This window comes from Acipenser ruthenus, chromosome 54 (assembly GCF_902713425.1).
Source record: "Acipenser ruthenus chromosome 54, fAciRut3.2 maternal haplotype, whole genome shotgun sequence".
Taxonomy (NCBI): domain Eukaryota; kingdom Metazoa; phylum Chordata; class Actinopteri; order Acipenseriformes; family Acipenseridae; genus Acipenser; species Acipenser ruthenus.
Window position 1 is genome coordinate 6946876 of NC_081242.1, and position 15397 is coordinate 6962272.

The window sequence follows — 15397 nt, forward strand, 5'->3', positions numbered from 1 at the left end:
TACGAATTGCATTTACCTAAAATGAAATATGGAATATTCCAGTTACCAGTAGACCCATCCATGTTCATCTTGGGGGGGGGGGGGGGCATTTTTATTAGGACTTGAAAACAATAAAACAAAGGAGGTCCTATTGGAAGTGACTCTGCAGCAGCAGTTGTTGAGTCGCTTTGGATAAAAGCATCTGTTAAATGACTAATTAATAATAATATAGAGCTTTACAGATGTTTATAAAGATGAAAGTCTTAACAGACACACATGGTTCCTTTCCTCTTATAAAGAACATCTTCAATCTCTATATCAGTTTAAACATAAAACTACTTAATACATAAAACTTACAGACCCTACAACCGAATCCATTACACTACAACACTCAATGGTGTGACATTTATAAACAATCAAATAAATATCTTAAGTACAAATGGCTTCAAATCCCATTTACTAAGAAGCAAGTGTAAATGCTCCCCAGCAGGTAAGAGAATAAATAATGGTACCGTTTATTAATAACTATGTATTAATCTGACATTCTAGTGCATGCGTTTCATTGGGGATTATCTGTGGTAACGGTACTTGAGAAATCAGACTCATAAATAGGGGTCTACTTAAATCACGGTAAATTTATGTATTTTTCATGGGTATGTTTCTTAATAAAATTAAGATTTCGCAGACATTTCGCGGACCTGTTTAAACATTAAATAAACCTAAGTAGACAGTATTTCAGAACACTATAAATCCTAAAAATAGTGGTACTTGCTTCCTTACTAAAACAGAGATCTGTGTTGACTCTGTGGCGCATGTGTTGTACTGCAGAAATGGGGCAGCAGCCTCATAGATCCGCCTGTCAGTCATGGAGAGGTGGGGAAGAGGGTGTGCTGGCTTTTCCTCTCTCTGAGTGGCTGAGAGGCGGGCGGGGGATTAGGGGATTGTACTGCACTTGGTTGTGCATTTGGGTGGCCGTGATTGGGAATACACAGAGACGCTGGCTGAGAAGGCCAGTGTAAACACAGACCAGGCAGGAACGCCAGTGGTTGGAGCGAGTGACCAAAACAGGCAAGCCGGCTGAGGAAGACAGCCAGTAATAAATAAACCATTTATTAAAATATATTGTTACGTACCCGAGGGGTCGTGTGTAGTGATAGGGGAACCTTGGCCACCCCAGTGTAGAGTGCATAACAGCGTAGGACAGAGATCCTGAGCTGACCGGCTTAGCGGCAGTGGAGGCACTGCGTAAGCAGCACCTTTATTTTATAGTTTTATTACTGTGTTTTATTTTCCTTTTTCATTTCTCCTTTTGTTTTCATTATTATTTTGAGCACCTGTGAGTGTGCCAGCTTTTAACTGTTTACCAGTATTGGTATTTCTGTGGTCCTGTTTACCGTTGTCGGTACTCACGGTCAACAGCGCCCTCTGCGGCCTAAAAGAAATATCCAAAATATTAAAACTGGGCGCCAGTGCAGGGTTTTCAAATAAAACCTCTCCCGTGTGTTTCAGTGAATTACCCACCATCCTTCCACACAGACACTTTTATCCAAAGCAACTTACACAGCCTACACATATTAGATAACATAATTATTTAATATAAATAAATAACTACCAGAATAACAAAAAGGGTCTTACCATTACACCTGGGTCCTATGCAGCATACCTCTACAGGAAATGCATCCAGTTTATTAATACAAGTCGCTCTGGTAGCACAGGCCTTTGACACAGAGTAGGTGGCAGTTGGTCCTAAAAAGGGACACTGAAAGCTCAACATGTGTATTTCAAAATATCCAACTACTGTTGAGCATTGGAGTGAAACTGAACAGCAGCACGGGAAGTGATGAGAGACCAAGAAGAAAGAGTTTCATCTTCGTCATGGAGTAATCGCACGTTGTGGTAGAAATAATGCTGTATATGACATACAGGACAGCATTTCAAAGACTTCTTACATAGACAATGTATATAATCATATACAGTATATATATGACAATGTATATTATGTTTTCTAATATATGATCATTTTAAAATAGTGTTAATATATGTGATTGATGTTCGTAACTAAACACACAGTATAACCCTTATATCACTTTAACTAAGTAAAAGCAGAGCAAAGTATAAGAGAGAAAGCAATGAAGCAATGAATGGAGAGAAACAGGCAGAGGGACAGAGAGAGTCTCGAGACAGACAGGGCTCCCCGCTGTCACCACTTACCTGTTCCAGTTCTCTTGTAGGTGTTCCTACAAAACACATCTGTGAGGGCGCAGACGGATACAGCACATGTTGATTCATCACTCGTTTCAGGGCAGGTGTAGCATCTCAACTGTACCGCTAAAAAACAAGAATGTGGGACCTGGTAAATATTGCAGTAGGGATTAGCAAATAAATTGCTTCACTAGGGCTGAAAGGATGCCCTCAACTGCAGAGCTGGGAAGTACTGGGGATGATAAGCAATTGTTATATTATATTATGTTATATTATATTATATTATATTATCAAACATGTTTTAGTAGTGTTGAAATGTAGCAAGTTAATCACAAATGAAATTGCATGAAAATAAAAACTGCCATAAAACCCAGTTTAAAGAGTCTATTATTTATCAATGGTTATTATGGTTTCAACTTGTTCTATGAATTCAGTACAATAATATCTCTGCAATGTTAGGTGGTTGAGTAATGTCTTTCAGAACATAAATAATTTCTGACATTGTCGCCTTAAATCTTCAAAAGGTCTTTCAATAGGCTTCGTAAATGATAAAAGGAGGATCACAATGTTAAAATGTCCCTGTGTACAATGCGATTTGTAACGTAATTTTCAGCAGATTTATTAAAAATACACATTAAATTACATTAAGGAAAATGTAGAACTCTATTTGGTATAACATTATGGACTTTGAGGTCTTTTCACATTCAAGTGTGCATGTGCGTGTGCATGTATGCGTGTGCTTACAGTGCACATGCAAATCAGATCAGCCATTTGTCAGCAGATCCCAAGCTAACAGTACATATTGTGGCTGCATCCAGATGCAGAGCCCCTAGGATATGACCCATAGTAGCTGGTGTGCAGCGTGCTGGCTGATTATCTGGAAAGAACTTTGTGACACAGCTTTACATCAAAGTTTCTACCCCTTGTTAAAGACAAAGTGTCTGTATTTGGTGCAATACAATCCCTGCTTTCTGACTATAAATGAAATGTAAGCTAAATTCAGATCTTTATTTTCTCAACTGGGTACACAGTTCTTGATTAAAGTACTAATTTCAACAGCACAGTGAGACAACAGTAGGAGGCATGCTAGTGTTAACATGAATAGTACAAGTAAAAGGCTTACCATTGCAGTTGTCCTTAAGGCAACAGGATGTTCTTGGGAACTCTGTCTCAACACAAGCGGCCTTGCAGCCTTTTTCAACAGTGATGGTGCTTCCTAAGAGAGCAATGCAGAAAGAAATTCAAACTGTTCAGAGATCCCATAACCACAAACTCAAGATGCTTTGTCCATCGTTCAACATTGGACCATTTTTTTTTTTTAAGATAATGGAAATATAACCCTACTTATTACTATTCTTAAGGTAACAAATGATACACAGTGTTAAAGCCCTGGTTTTAGTTTTCTATCCATCACTGTCATTGTTTGCTTCATTATCTTGTTCATTAACACACATCCCCACCCCTGCCACTTGTCCAATGTTGACAATTTAATGAGTTTGTGATTGTAAGAGAGAGTGAGAGAGTATGGGTGTAAGAGAGTGCGTCTGCACTGATCTTACCTGTGACTGTATAAGTACTGAAACACCATGTTTCACCACCTGCGCAGACTTGGGTCGTACAAGTGGCTTCATCAGCAGTCCCAGCAGCACAAGTTAAGCATGACAGGGTTTGCACTGCGAGTAAAGCACAAGAAGAATTCAAATGACACATTCATATCACCCTTATTAATTAAGCAGTACAGCACAGTCTGGTCATTTCTGGTGTTAGCCCTGTCCACTTCCGAGGATACGTACCAGTATTGGATTCCCAGTACCAGCAATGGGTGTATGGTCATGTTGTTTCAAAAGTGTCTCATTGTCAATTTTAAAATCACATTGCATCTGTCGTGAGGTGCTCGCGAGACTTCAACAGTGAGCTTTCTACTATAACTGAAGGCTGTACCAAGCGATCATTTATTAACAGCTGGGTTCTGCTGGAAGTTACCTTGTCAAGCTAGTTTGACCAAATAGATACAAAATAAAATTATGAGGGGTTTAGAGACCACTTCATTCAGTTTTTTTTTTTTACAGCATTTAATCAACATTTAAAATGATTGCCATTTGACTCATAAAATGATAGTTGTTTTAAGCAAGGTGTAAAAAAGTACTGAAGCTACTACAAATAAATAAAAACATGTGTAGTCCTTTGCAAGAAATACATAAATAAATCAATTACAAAGTCCTTTGCAAAGCTTTTTTAAAATTCTTTACACTTGTGTTATCTTTGAGATCATTGGACAGCTGGTTGCTTTTAGAAATCTGAAAATCTTGGAAAATTGTAAAAATAAGCAAATTAGTCTAAATTGTAAAACTGGACTAATATACTGATGACTTCAATAGGCCACAAATGCAATGCATTAAAAAAACGAAGAGAAAAGGAGCACATGGCTGTTTAAGAGTAAAGCACAAAGTGGTCTAACATTTTGACACAAGTGCCAATTGTTTGTATATCACTGATTACTGAGTGCAAAATGTAAATCACACAGGTAGGAATATAAAGCATAGAAATGACACATCTTGAGGTGTTCCGATACATTTGCACAATACTGTACGACTTTGTACGTTTTTGGTCAGCAAGTTTTCTCTTTTTCTTGTATTGTCATTTTCTAGCTCATTTACAAAAGTGTATTTAAATTCTTCTGTTATTGGTAGAAACCCGAGTGTTTCAAGGTTTTTGTCTTTTCTTGTTTGAAATTGCAAGTCTATTTCAGTGTGTCAGGATGGCTCCATCAAGGAGGCTTGGTGGTCCAGTGGTTAGAGAAAGGGTCTTGATACCAGCAGGTTCCTGATTCAACTCCCTGCTCCGTCACTGACAGGTCTTTGTTCAGATGTTAATGTAGAGTTCACCCCCTAGTCTTTGTAAATTGCTTTGGATAAAAGTGTCTGCTAAATAACTAATAATAATCAAAAGCACTTCATAATAAGGTCTGCTAATAAACACTTTATTAGTGATTAATAGATGCTACATAAATATGAAAGAGCGAGCGAGAAATAGCTTTAGAACCATTTATAAATGAGATTATTAAGGACAAATCGGTGGATGGAGCTGAGATTATTGAAGCACATTAGAAAAGTAGTTATTAATGATTTATAATGTCTGTTTTTGGGCCGGGGTACCCATGGGTGACTTAGAGGGGTCCCTCTCTGTGAGAACCAACATTAAAATAAGTGGCCCAGAGCGATTTAACCCCTGAAATACCCCAGTTACTTATTCAATTTGTGTTACATTTGCAGGATGCAAATGAGAAGCTGGAATGCGAATAAGAAGCTGGCGAATAAGAAGCCAACTTCAGCATCGTCTTTTCATTTCAAACCAGAAGTGCCTCATGTAAATACAGGAACGCAGAATGATTAGAATAAAGTGTGTCTGGCTATGCAACTGGGCGTGCGGTTATTATTATTTGTTTATTTAGCAGACGCCTTTATCCAAAGCGATTTTACAGAGACTAGGGTGCTTGAACTATGCATCAGCTGCAGAGTTACTTACAACTACATCTCACCTGAAAGACGGAGCACAAGGAGGTTAAGTGACTTGCTCAGGGTCACACAATGAGTCAGTGACTGAGGTGGGATTTGAACCCGGGACCTCCTGGTGACAAGCCCTTTTCTTTAACCACTGGACCACACAGCCTCCTTATTCTAGCACAACCAACACACTGTCGTGTCTTATTGCTTATAGCGTCTTACAGTGTCTTCTTATATAGCTCGTTAAATGTAATCGCTTATTAACTTTGTTGCAATCCCGTTTGTACGTTCTGCTTGTAAATCAAAAATGAAGGCTGATGGCCAATTTAAAAGCCAATCTAGTGGTTTAAAAATAAATAAAAAAATCGCCAACCCTGCTGTCTGGTCACTTTCTGAGATAAAATCAAGGCTGATGTTAGCCTGTCCACTTCCAAGGATACGTATATTTAAATTTTTTATCCTAGTCTCTGTCTAAAATTATTTAGTGCAGGAACAAACAGTTTACCAGACAGGCATTGTAAGATTTTCTACCTTCACCAGTAGGGGAGACCAGGGCTTGTTGTCTCAGTGCTCACTAGATGGTGCAGGCAGGTGATACTAACACTGAAATGTGTGTTCTATTGTCTGGAACTCAACCATCTTGTAATTTGAGGTCAATTCCATCCAGCATAAAGGTTAGCACATATTTCATTTTTTTTCATATCCAAAGTAAAACATGTATATCTTGTTATTTATGTTATAACTCTTAGTAGTATTGGAGTTTGTTTGAACTGATGGCCATGTTAATAGAACCAGATACTGGCTATTTTTTGGTGTAAAAACAAAACCAGTAGGTTCTCCCAGTAGTACTGAGAGAATTAAATTGTCATGTAAAGTCGGATTGGGGCAGGTTGTCACATAGTTTTTGGGGTTGGTTGTCACGTGTAAATCCTACAGGAAGAAGTGTTCTATTTTTTTCTTTCTACTTTTTTTACACCAACATGTGTACGGTGTCCATATTAGGACATGGTCATTTCTCACGTCTCAGCGTCAGTTATCAGGAACACACTATACTTACGGTATGCTTTTTTTGTAATGGCTTCAGTGAGTCTTGCAATTTCATTATGGGTGTATCCATGCGTAAATACATTTCTAATAATAGAGTCTCCTAATGACACTTAAAGTACGTTATTTTGCGTTTTATTCATTCACGTAGCAATACTAACATTTACTTCAAGTTATTTATTTTTTTTGTCTTCATATTTTTCATTTACATTTTTCAGTTGATTGACATTCGCAGTAGCCAATGAAAACTTAGAAACGTGATTGGCAGTTGCAGAAAAAATGCTGTCTGATGATTGACAGAGAATTTCATTGACAGAGGTTCGCCATGACTCGAAATTCGAGTGACACAATATACAAATGATACCTGATACAAATAATGGCTGACATAAAAAAAACACACGAGGGATGACAGAAAAAATGATTGAGAAATGACGACTTGTAGCATGGGTCAACATTTCAAATATATATAGCTCTATATTTTTTATGTTCACATAAAAAGTAAAAATACAATTTTTTTCTGTCATTGTACACAGTAGAAACTTTATGTTATTTAAAAAAAAAAAAAAAAAGTTGCATTATTGTCTACTATTGTGTGACAACCAAACCCAGTATGGGGCAGGTTGTCACAGGTGACCAGCACATTTTCAACCATCTAAATATCATATTTGGAATAAAGTTAGGCTGAAATAAAAAAACATAAATTTGTACGTGAAGAGTTATTCTTCAATATAACGAGGAAGCTCACAGAATGTCACCAGATCGAAGAAAATAATAAAGAGTAAAAAGTGTGACAACCAGCCCCGGTCTCCCCTATCCTTATAAACGTTGACTACGTTCAGTTTCTACAGTAATTTAGCAGTTTTCCTATAGTTATACAATACATTTACCATGCCTTTTTAATATGCTTTACCATACTTCGCTTGGCTTTGCAATGCATACCTGTGCTTTACCATTCTTTCACTACGCTTTGCTGTGCTTCTACTATGGGAAACTTTTATAAGGGTCGGTATACTTGATCTTGCTCAATATGTTCATCAGAGTCTTAATTTAGTCGCCAAAAACTGGGTTTGACCAAAGAACTGCTTGAGAGTCAGACAATAGTGTATCAGGAATGTCAAAACACCTTTAAGACACTCACAGATTCCAACGCTAAATGCACAGGAAACTGGAAGGCTAGTAATAGTACTGTAACCTTCCAAACAGGGTTAAGCTTTTTACTCAACTCTAAATGTCATGTTCCTGAGGAAATTGTGCCAACAAATGGCTTTTGTACATTAACAGTACATCTAAAAAAGTTTCATTTTATTTTTGTTTTTTATAATGATCGACATATACCAATATTATTGACGTTAGAGTGACTGATTCGTTTTTATTTTCTAAACTGGAGCATAGCACCACAATTCCATCTTCCACTTGTCACTTTATAATATAAAGACATCATTTACTATACTGTATCAAAACTGTGATCTAAAATAGATTTAATGTAGCAAAACAAATATGCTGTACACTTTGCATATTCCAAAACCTATTGGGGTCAAAAGAGAGGTGGATCTTAATCGCGCCTTCCTAAAACAAAACATGTCTCAATCACAGACCTCTACCTTTAGTAAGGTTGTCAAGAATTAAACAAGGCTAGCAAAAAATAAACCAGCAGGTTACATGTAAAGTTGGCAGTGTTAAGATTGGGTGCTGTTAGACAATTTGACCATTATCTGGATAGGTTAAGGAAGATCAATTACAAGAAGCAGCAGCATATAACAATGTAATACAATACAATATATGAAAGGTTGGTCTTACCTTTTCAGAAAGATGAAGTAGCTTAGACTTTGGAGTAAAAAATATCAACGACTTCACTTGAAGACGATAAAAAGACTTTTCTAGTTGACATGTTTGCCATTGAACTGACAAGCTTTCCTTTATTTCTAAGTGTTTTTTTAAAACAGATTTTGAAGTTAGTAGTACTAAGACTCTGATTAGACATTATCTGGATGTGTTAAGAAACATCAATTGCGAAAACAATACATTCAAACAGCTTTATATCTGAAAAACAAATACATAAAACAAGTCTCCACCTGTCTTTACTTTATTCCAAGTGCGTACCATAAAACTTCAATTAAACACCACCAGTGTTTACTTACAGTATTTGCCAGCAGACCAGATATTAGAGACCGGTGATTATTTGAGACCCGGCAGTTATTTCAAGTTTTACAGTATGCTAGTTTTTATTTATGAAAATCCACCCTGTAAAAAATAACAAAAAACAAGAAAACCCATTGATTGGGGTCAATTCAAATACAATGGAAGAATATAATGTATGTGATACCCTGTGCTGCGCAGTGGAGAAGAACCAGGATGCCCAACACGACCTTCATGGTGTTCTACAGAGACAGATCCAGGTGAAATGGGTGGAGAGAGAGAGCAGCTGCTTTTATACACATACTCTGGGATGGTAACCTGTTCTTGTTTGAAGGAATCTGTAAATTTGCAGGTTGATGTGCAAAAAAAGTTGTGGAACTTTTTCGGCATCCTATCTTCCTAATTATTAGTCTAATGAAGCAATTTAGAGCACAGTTGGTTTAATTATTTCAAGTTAAACACAGTGTTTGTGTGGTCAGAGCAGCAACACAGAGAACATTATCAGTTTACTTGGAAACAATTAGAACATCGCAAAAGTAGGAGCTACTTTTTTAAATATAATTTTAGGAAGTATTTGCTTTTGTGGGTTATGGATCCATCAGCACTTGGTTGTTACTGTATTCAGCTGAGCTTTGTCGTTTATCCTCTAATATTATACCATTGTATAGGACAACGTACTCCAACTCAGTATTATTATTATTATTATTATTATTATTATTATTATTATTATTATTATTATTATTATTATTATTATTATTATTATTTATTTCTTAGAAGACACCCTTATCCAGGGCGACTTACAATCGTAAGCAAATACATTTCAAGTATCACAGTACAAGTAATAATACAATTAAGAGCAAGTTAAATACAATGACTTTGGTTCAAGCAAGTACAAGTGTGACAAAATACAATTCAATAATACAGCAGATAACAGTGTTAGTGATAGTTACATCAGGATATGATTAAATACAAAATACTACAGATTAAACACTTGGCAGATTACAGTACTCTGAAGTACAGGATTAAATGCAGTAAAATAGGGGGCAGATAAGAGCAGAATAAAGCACATTTAAATGAAGGGTGATAAGTGTCCCAGGGGTAAAACAGAGGAGTTCTACAGGTGCTGTCTGAAGAGGTGAGCCTTAAGGATGCGCCAGAATGTGGTCAGGGACTGGGCAGTCCTGACATCTGTGGCAAAGTCATTCCACCACTGCGGAGCGAGGGTGGAGAAGGAGCGGGCTCTGGAGGCAGGGGAGTGTAGAGGAGGTAGAGCCAGTCTTCTAGTGCAGGCGGAGCGGAGAGGTCGAGTGGGGGTGTAGGGAGAGATGAGGGTCTGGAGGTAGCTGGGTACAGTCTGGTCAAGGCATCTGTAGGCTAGTACAAGGGTCTTGAACTGGATGCGAGCGGTGATCGGGAGCCAGTGGAGTGAGCGGAGTAGTGAAGTTGCGTGGGAGAAGCGAGACAGAGAGAACACCAGGCGGGCAGCGGAGTTCTGGATGAGCTAGAGCGGACGGGTGGCAGACGCAGGGAGGCCAGCCAGGAGGGAGTTGCAGTAGTCTAGGCGGGAGAGTACCAAGGCCTGGACCAGGATCTGGGTGACGTAGTTGGTGAGGAAGGGTCGGATTCTTCGGATGTTGCTCAGGAAGAATTGGCAAGTGCGTGCCAGAGTGGAGATGTGCTGGGAATAAGAGAGGCAGGGGTCCAGGGTGACTCAGGGGTACTTAGCAGAGGAAGAGGGAGAGAGTGTATGGTATACGAAAGCAATAATATATAATAAAATAGATAATTGAGTACAACCACAATATGTTTTTCTTACGGTAGTGGTTTTATGCAATACAGAGAAATAGTTAAACATTTTACTGTTTCCAATCTATCCATATAATTTTTTTTTTTTTTATCGGGCTGCAAGTATAGGGGCTGGACTCTGACTGGGCACCACCAAAAAATATATAAACCCAGCGCCTATATATATACTGTATATATATATAAAAGGTTAAATGATTAAAAAATAATATGTAATATGAGAGAATTGGTCAGGGGTCTGAATAAGGCACGTGTATATATATATATATATATATATATATATATATATATATATATATATATATATATATATATATATATATGATTTCCATTACACGAGAGTACATGTTAAAACTTCATGCTGATTTGAACTCGGCTCTCGCCAAGATAAGCACCAACTAAGACGTAGCTTTACAGTAAACTAATGTGATCCATATGTGTCTCCATCCATTTACGTTTCCTTCCATATGATGATGTAGATATCCTTCTGTCTGGTGTTAATGGCTGAAGTGTAATGCTGGCTCCAGGGATCAGCTTATTTTGCCTCCCTGGCGCATCAGCACACACAACGGCTGCGATGCTGGCTCCGGGGATCAACCACAGTGCGGTCTCCCCAGCGCATCAGCATGACAACCGTCTGGATTGAGCTAAGTAGGGTACATCTCTGGGGTTTTCAAGTGGGCACCTTCCATCCTCAGTGTTTCGTCGACTAGTCCACGACACCTCAAGAGGGCTCGGCGGTGATTCTGGCGTCCCAGCATCACCCCCCTCCGTCCCCCACTCAACTCAGCCCAGCTTACTTACCTGTACATCAGCGTTTCTTTCTTTCTATTGTGCTTGAGATCCCCAGCCAGAATCTTTCCATCTCAACCGCAGCCAGTTGCTGCTCCTCTGCTGCTTCAGATAAGTTCTTCACTGTGCGACGCAACTCTTGGCCACTGAATCCGACGTTTCTGAGAAACCGGGTTGTAGAGTGTGCCACAAATCCTCGACAACCCACTTCCACTGGGTAAACCCGAACTCTCCATCCTCGCTGTTCCGCTTCAGTGGCTAGTTGAGCATACCGCAGTTTCTTCCTCTCATACGCCTCATCTACAGCATCCTCCCATGGCACTGTTAACTCTACCAGGTGAACAAGGCGTGCTGATCCAGACCAAAAGACAATATCTGGTCGAAGGTTAGTGGTGGCAATCTCAGGTGGAAAAATAAGCCGTTGACCAACATCTGCCGGCATTTTCCAGTCTCTAGCAGCTTCCAGTTGTCCTGGGCGAGGATTGGTTTTAACACCTTTTCTTGGTGGTTGCTCTCCTGGGCGGAGGAATGTTGTCTTTTGGGTGTAATGTTTTGATGGAACAGATGGCAACTTATTGGTCATGTTACGCTTGTCTTCCAATGCTAAAGCCAAACATCGCAGCACCTGGTCATGGCGCCAAGTAAACCGTCCTTGGCTAAGAGCCACCTTACATCCTGTCAAAATGTGCCTTAATGTTGCAGGTGATGAACACAAAGGACATGAGGGATCCTCTCCTACCCAGAGGTTTAGGTTCTGTGGTGATGGGAGAACATCATATGTTGACCTGATGAGGAAACTGATCCTGCTCTGTTCCATTGACCATAGGTCTTGCCAGCCAATCTTGCGTTGTTCCACACTCTCCCATCTCATCCATTCTCCCTGCTTGGCCTGGGAAATGGCCTTTATACACCTCATCCTCTCCTCCTGCTTTTGCACCTCGTTGACTACCAGCTTCCTCCTTTGAGCTGGGGCTGCCTTGTGCCATGTAGGAGGAGCTGAACTGTGAACCAAGACCCCCTCTTCCATGCTGAGCTTGCCCCATGATATCACCAATTCGAAGGGCAGCCTTTGCATATTCCACAGCTTTCTTTGCCTCCCACTTTCTTCCAGTTTTCAACACAGGTGCTGCCTCCGTTACGCATTTATTGCGTGACTCTACTAATGTCATTCATGACACAACTAAAAGGTTTTATTTTGGGATGGACACAAAACGTTAAATGATTAAAAAATAATGTATTTTTGTGAGAACATAAGAAAAGTTTAAGAAAGAGAAAAGGTCATTTGGCCCGTCTAGACTCGTCCCTTGTTAGAAGGTTTAGTGGGCATCCTCCAATCCCATGACCAAGCCAGCTTCCAGCTGTCAGTGAGCTACCGCCCCCTAGAGGATCAAGGCCAACCCTGCAGGTGTCTGCTCTGAGCTCACCAGGCACCTGACCAGTAGTGACCGCTGTGGCGCACTGAGGAGAAACAGTCCTGACGGTTTTGCATGAAATCATTTTGTTATTATTATTATTATTTATTTATTAGCAGACGCCCTTATCCAGGGCGATTTACAATCGCAAGCAAATACAAATACATTCAAGTGTTACAATATAAGTCATACAATAAGAACAAGAAATACAATAATTCTCAAGTGTGACAAACCACAATTCAATAATACAGCAGATAATAGTGAAAGTTACATCAGGATATGATTAAATAGTGATAGTTACATCAGGATATGATTAAGTACAAAATACTACAGATTAAACACTTGGCAGATTACAATATTCTGAGGTACAGGATTAAATGCAGTAAAATAGGGGGCAGATAAGAGCAAAATAAAGCATATTTAAATGAAGGGAGATAGTGTCCCAGGATACAACAGAGGAGTTCTACAGGTGCTGTTTGAAGAGGTGAGTCTTAAGGAGGCGCTGGAATGTGGTCAGGGACTGGGCAGTCCTGACATCTGTAGGAAGGTCGTTCCATCACTGCGGAGCAAGGGTGGAGAAGGAGCGGGCTCGGGAGGCAGGGGAGCGTAGCAGAGGTAGAGCCAGTCTTCTAGTGCAGGCGGAGCGGAGAGGTCGAGTGGGGGTGTAGGGAGAGATGAGGGTCTGGAGGTAGCTGGGTGCAGTCTGATCAAGGCATCTGTAGGCTAGTACAAGAGTCTTGAACTGGATGCGAGCGGTGATCGGGAGCCAGTGGAGCGAGCGGAGTAGTGGAGTAGTGTGGGCGAAGCGAGGTAGAGAGAACACCAGGCGAGCAGCAGAGTTCTGGATGAGCTGGAGCGGACGGGTGGCGGACGCAGGGAGGCCAGCCAGGAGGGAGTTGCAGTAGTCTAGGCGGGAGAGTACCAGGGCCTGGACCAGGAGCTGGGTAGCATAGTTGGTGAGGAAGGGTCGGATTCTTCGGATGTTGCTCAGGAAGAATCTGCAAGTGCGTGCCAGAGTGGAGATGTGCTGGGAATAAGAGAGGCAGGGGTCCAGGGTGACTCCAAGGTTCTCAGCTGAGGAAGAGGGAGAGAGTGTGGTAGATTCCAGAGGAACAGAGATAGAGAGATCAGAGGAGGGGGAGGAGGAGGGAAAGAAAAGGAGGTCAGATTTAGAGAGGTTGAGTTTGAGGTGATGCGAGTGCATCCAGGAGGAAATAGCAGACAGACAGGTAGAGATACGGGAGGAGATGGTGGAGTCAGAGGTGGGGAAGGAGAGGAAAATCTGAGCATCATCAGCATAGAAATGGTATGAGAAACCATAGGATGCGATGAGGGGGCCCAGGGAGCGGGTGTAGAGAGAGAACAGGAGAGGACCCAAGACTGACCCTTGGGGGACTCCAGTTAAGAGAGGGTGAGGTGTGGAGGTTGCTCCACGCCAGGTTACCTGGTAAGTGCGGTTGGAGAGGTAGGAGGAGAACCAGGCCAGAGCAGTGCCAGAGATCCCCAGGTCAGCGAGAGATGATAGTAGAATAGAGTGATCAACAGTGTCAAAGGCAGCAGAGAGGTCGAGGAGAATTAGGACAGAGGAGAGAGAGGCAGCTCGGGCACACTTAAGTGAGTTGGTGACAGACAGGAGGGCAGTTTCAGTGGAGTGAGCAGAGCGGAAGCCAGATTGGAGAGGGTCAAGCAGAGAGTGGTTGGACAGGAAAGCAGAGAGCTGGCGGTGTACAGTCCGCTCGAGGGTTTTGGAGAGGAAGGGTAGGAGGGAGACAGGACGGTAGCTCTGGAGGCAGGTGGGGTCGAGGGTAGGTTTTTTGAGGAGGGGATTTTGTTAGCTACAAGCTGTGCTCCAGATAAGGTTTGGGGTCATTGATTAATGTACTCTCCAATTTTGACACTAGTAGTATTTTGGGTGAGTAAAATGCAACATTGCCTTGAAGTCATGAGTACTTTCAGGAAATACTGTACGTATGACTTTCCTTATTTTCCACCTGACAAAATCCAGCAATGTCTTTTTCATAAGACATTTAGTCCTGTCTTAATAATCTTAATAATATTACAGTCTGGGAAGTTGCTACTCTCGATGTTGTTTGCTACAGTGTTCACTGACTCTCCTCCCACTAGTACTGGACTGTTAGAGTTTTACAGTTGCTTTCTGTAAATCTTCATTTCTCAGTCTGTTGTGCAAGCGAGTGGATTGATTACATTTTTCTTTTCTATTGAAAACCACTATTGGTCATCGACAATGGATAATTGCAAAGCATATGACGTTGTATTTATATTTCCAGAAATCTTTTGACAAAGTCCTGCATACAAGCTTAATTCTCAAACTGAACGCAGTAGGGATTCAAGGAAATGCATGCACATGGATTAGGGAATGGTTAACATGTAGAAAACAGAAAGTACTGATCAGAGGAGAAACCACAAAATGGAGCGTGGTAACCCGTGGAGCACCACAGGGATCAGTATTAGGTCCTAGATTCTAGTATAGCAAGCAAACTTGTTAATTTTGCAGATGACACAAAA

General features: G+C 40.6%; 1 protein-coding gene across 2 annotated transcripts in view; it reads right to left on the reverse strand.

Annotated features, from left to right (window-relative positions):
• The window catches only part of LOC131723305 (keratin-associated protein 4-3-like), a 115523-nt gene extending 106406 nt beyond the window's left edge, over nt 1-9117 (reverse strand). For both annotated transcript variants that reach the window (XM_059016922.1, XM_059016924.1), the window contains exons 1-5: nt 9052-9117; nt 3741-3854; nt 3305-3397; nt 2191-2307; nt 1615-1725 (exon numbers count right to left, since the gene is read on the reverse strand). In XM_059016922.1, the coding sequence (XP_058872905.1) occupies nt 1615-1725; nt 2191-2307; nt 3305-3397; nt 3741-3854; nt 9052-9100 (484 nt within the window). In that variant the 5' untranslated portion in view covers nt 9101-9117. The remainder of the gene's footprint in view (nt 1-1614; nt 1726-2190; nt 2308-3304; nt 3398-3740; nt 3855-9051) is intronic.
• Nucleotides 9118-15397: the final 6280 nt, after the last annotated feature.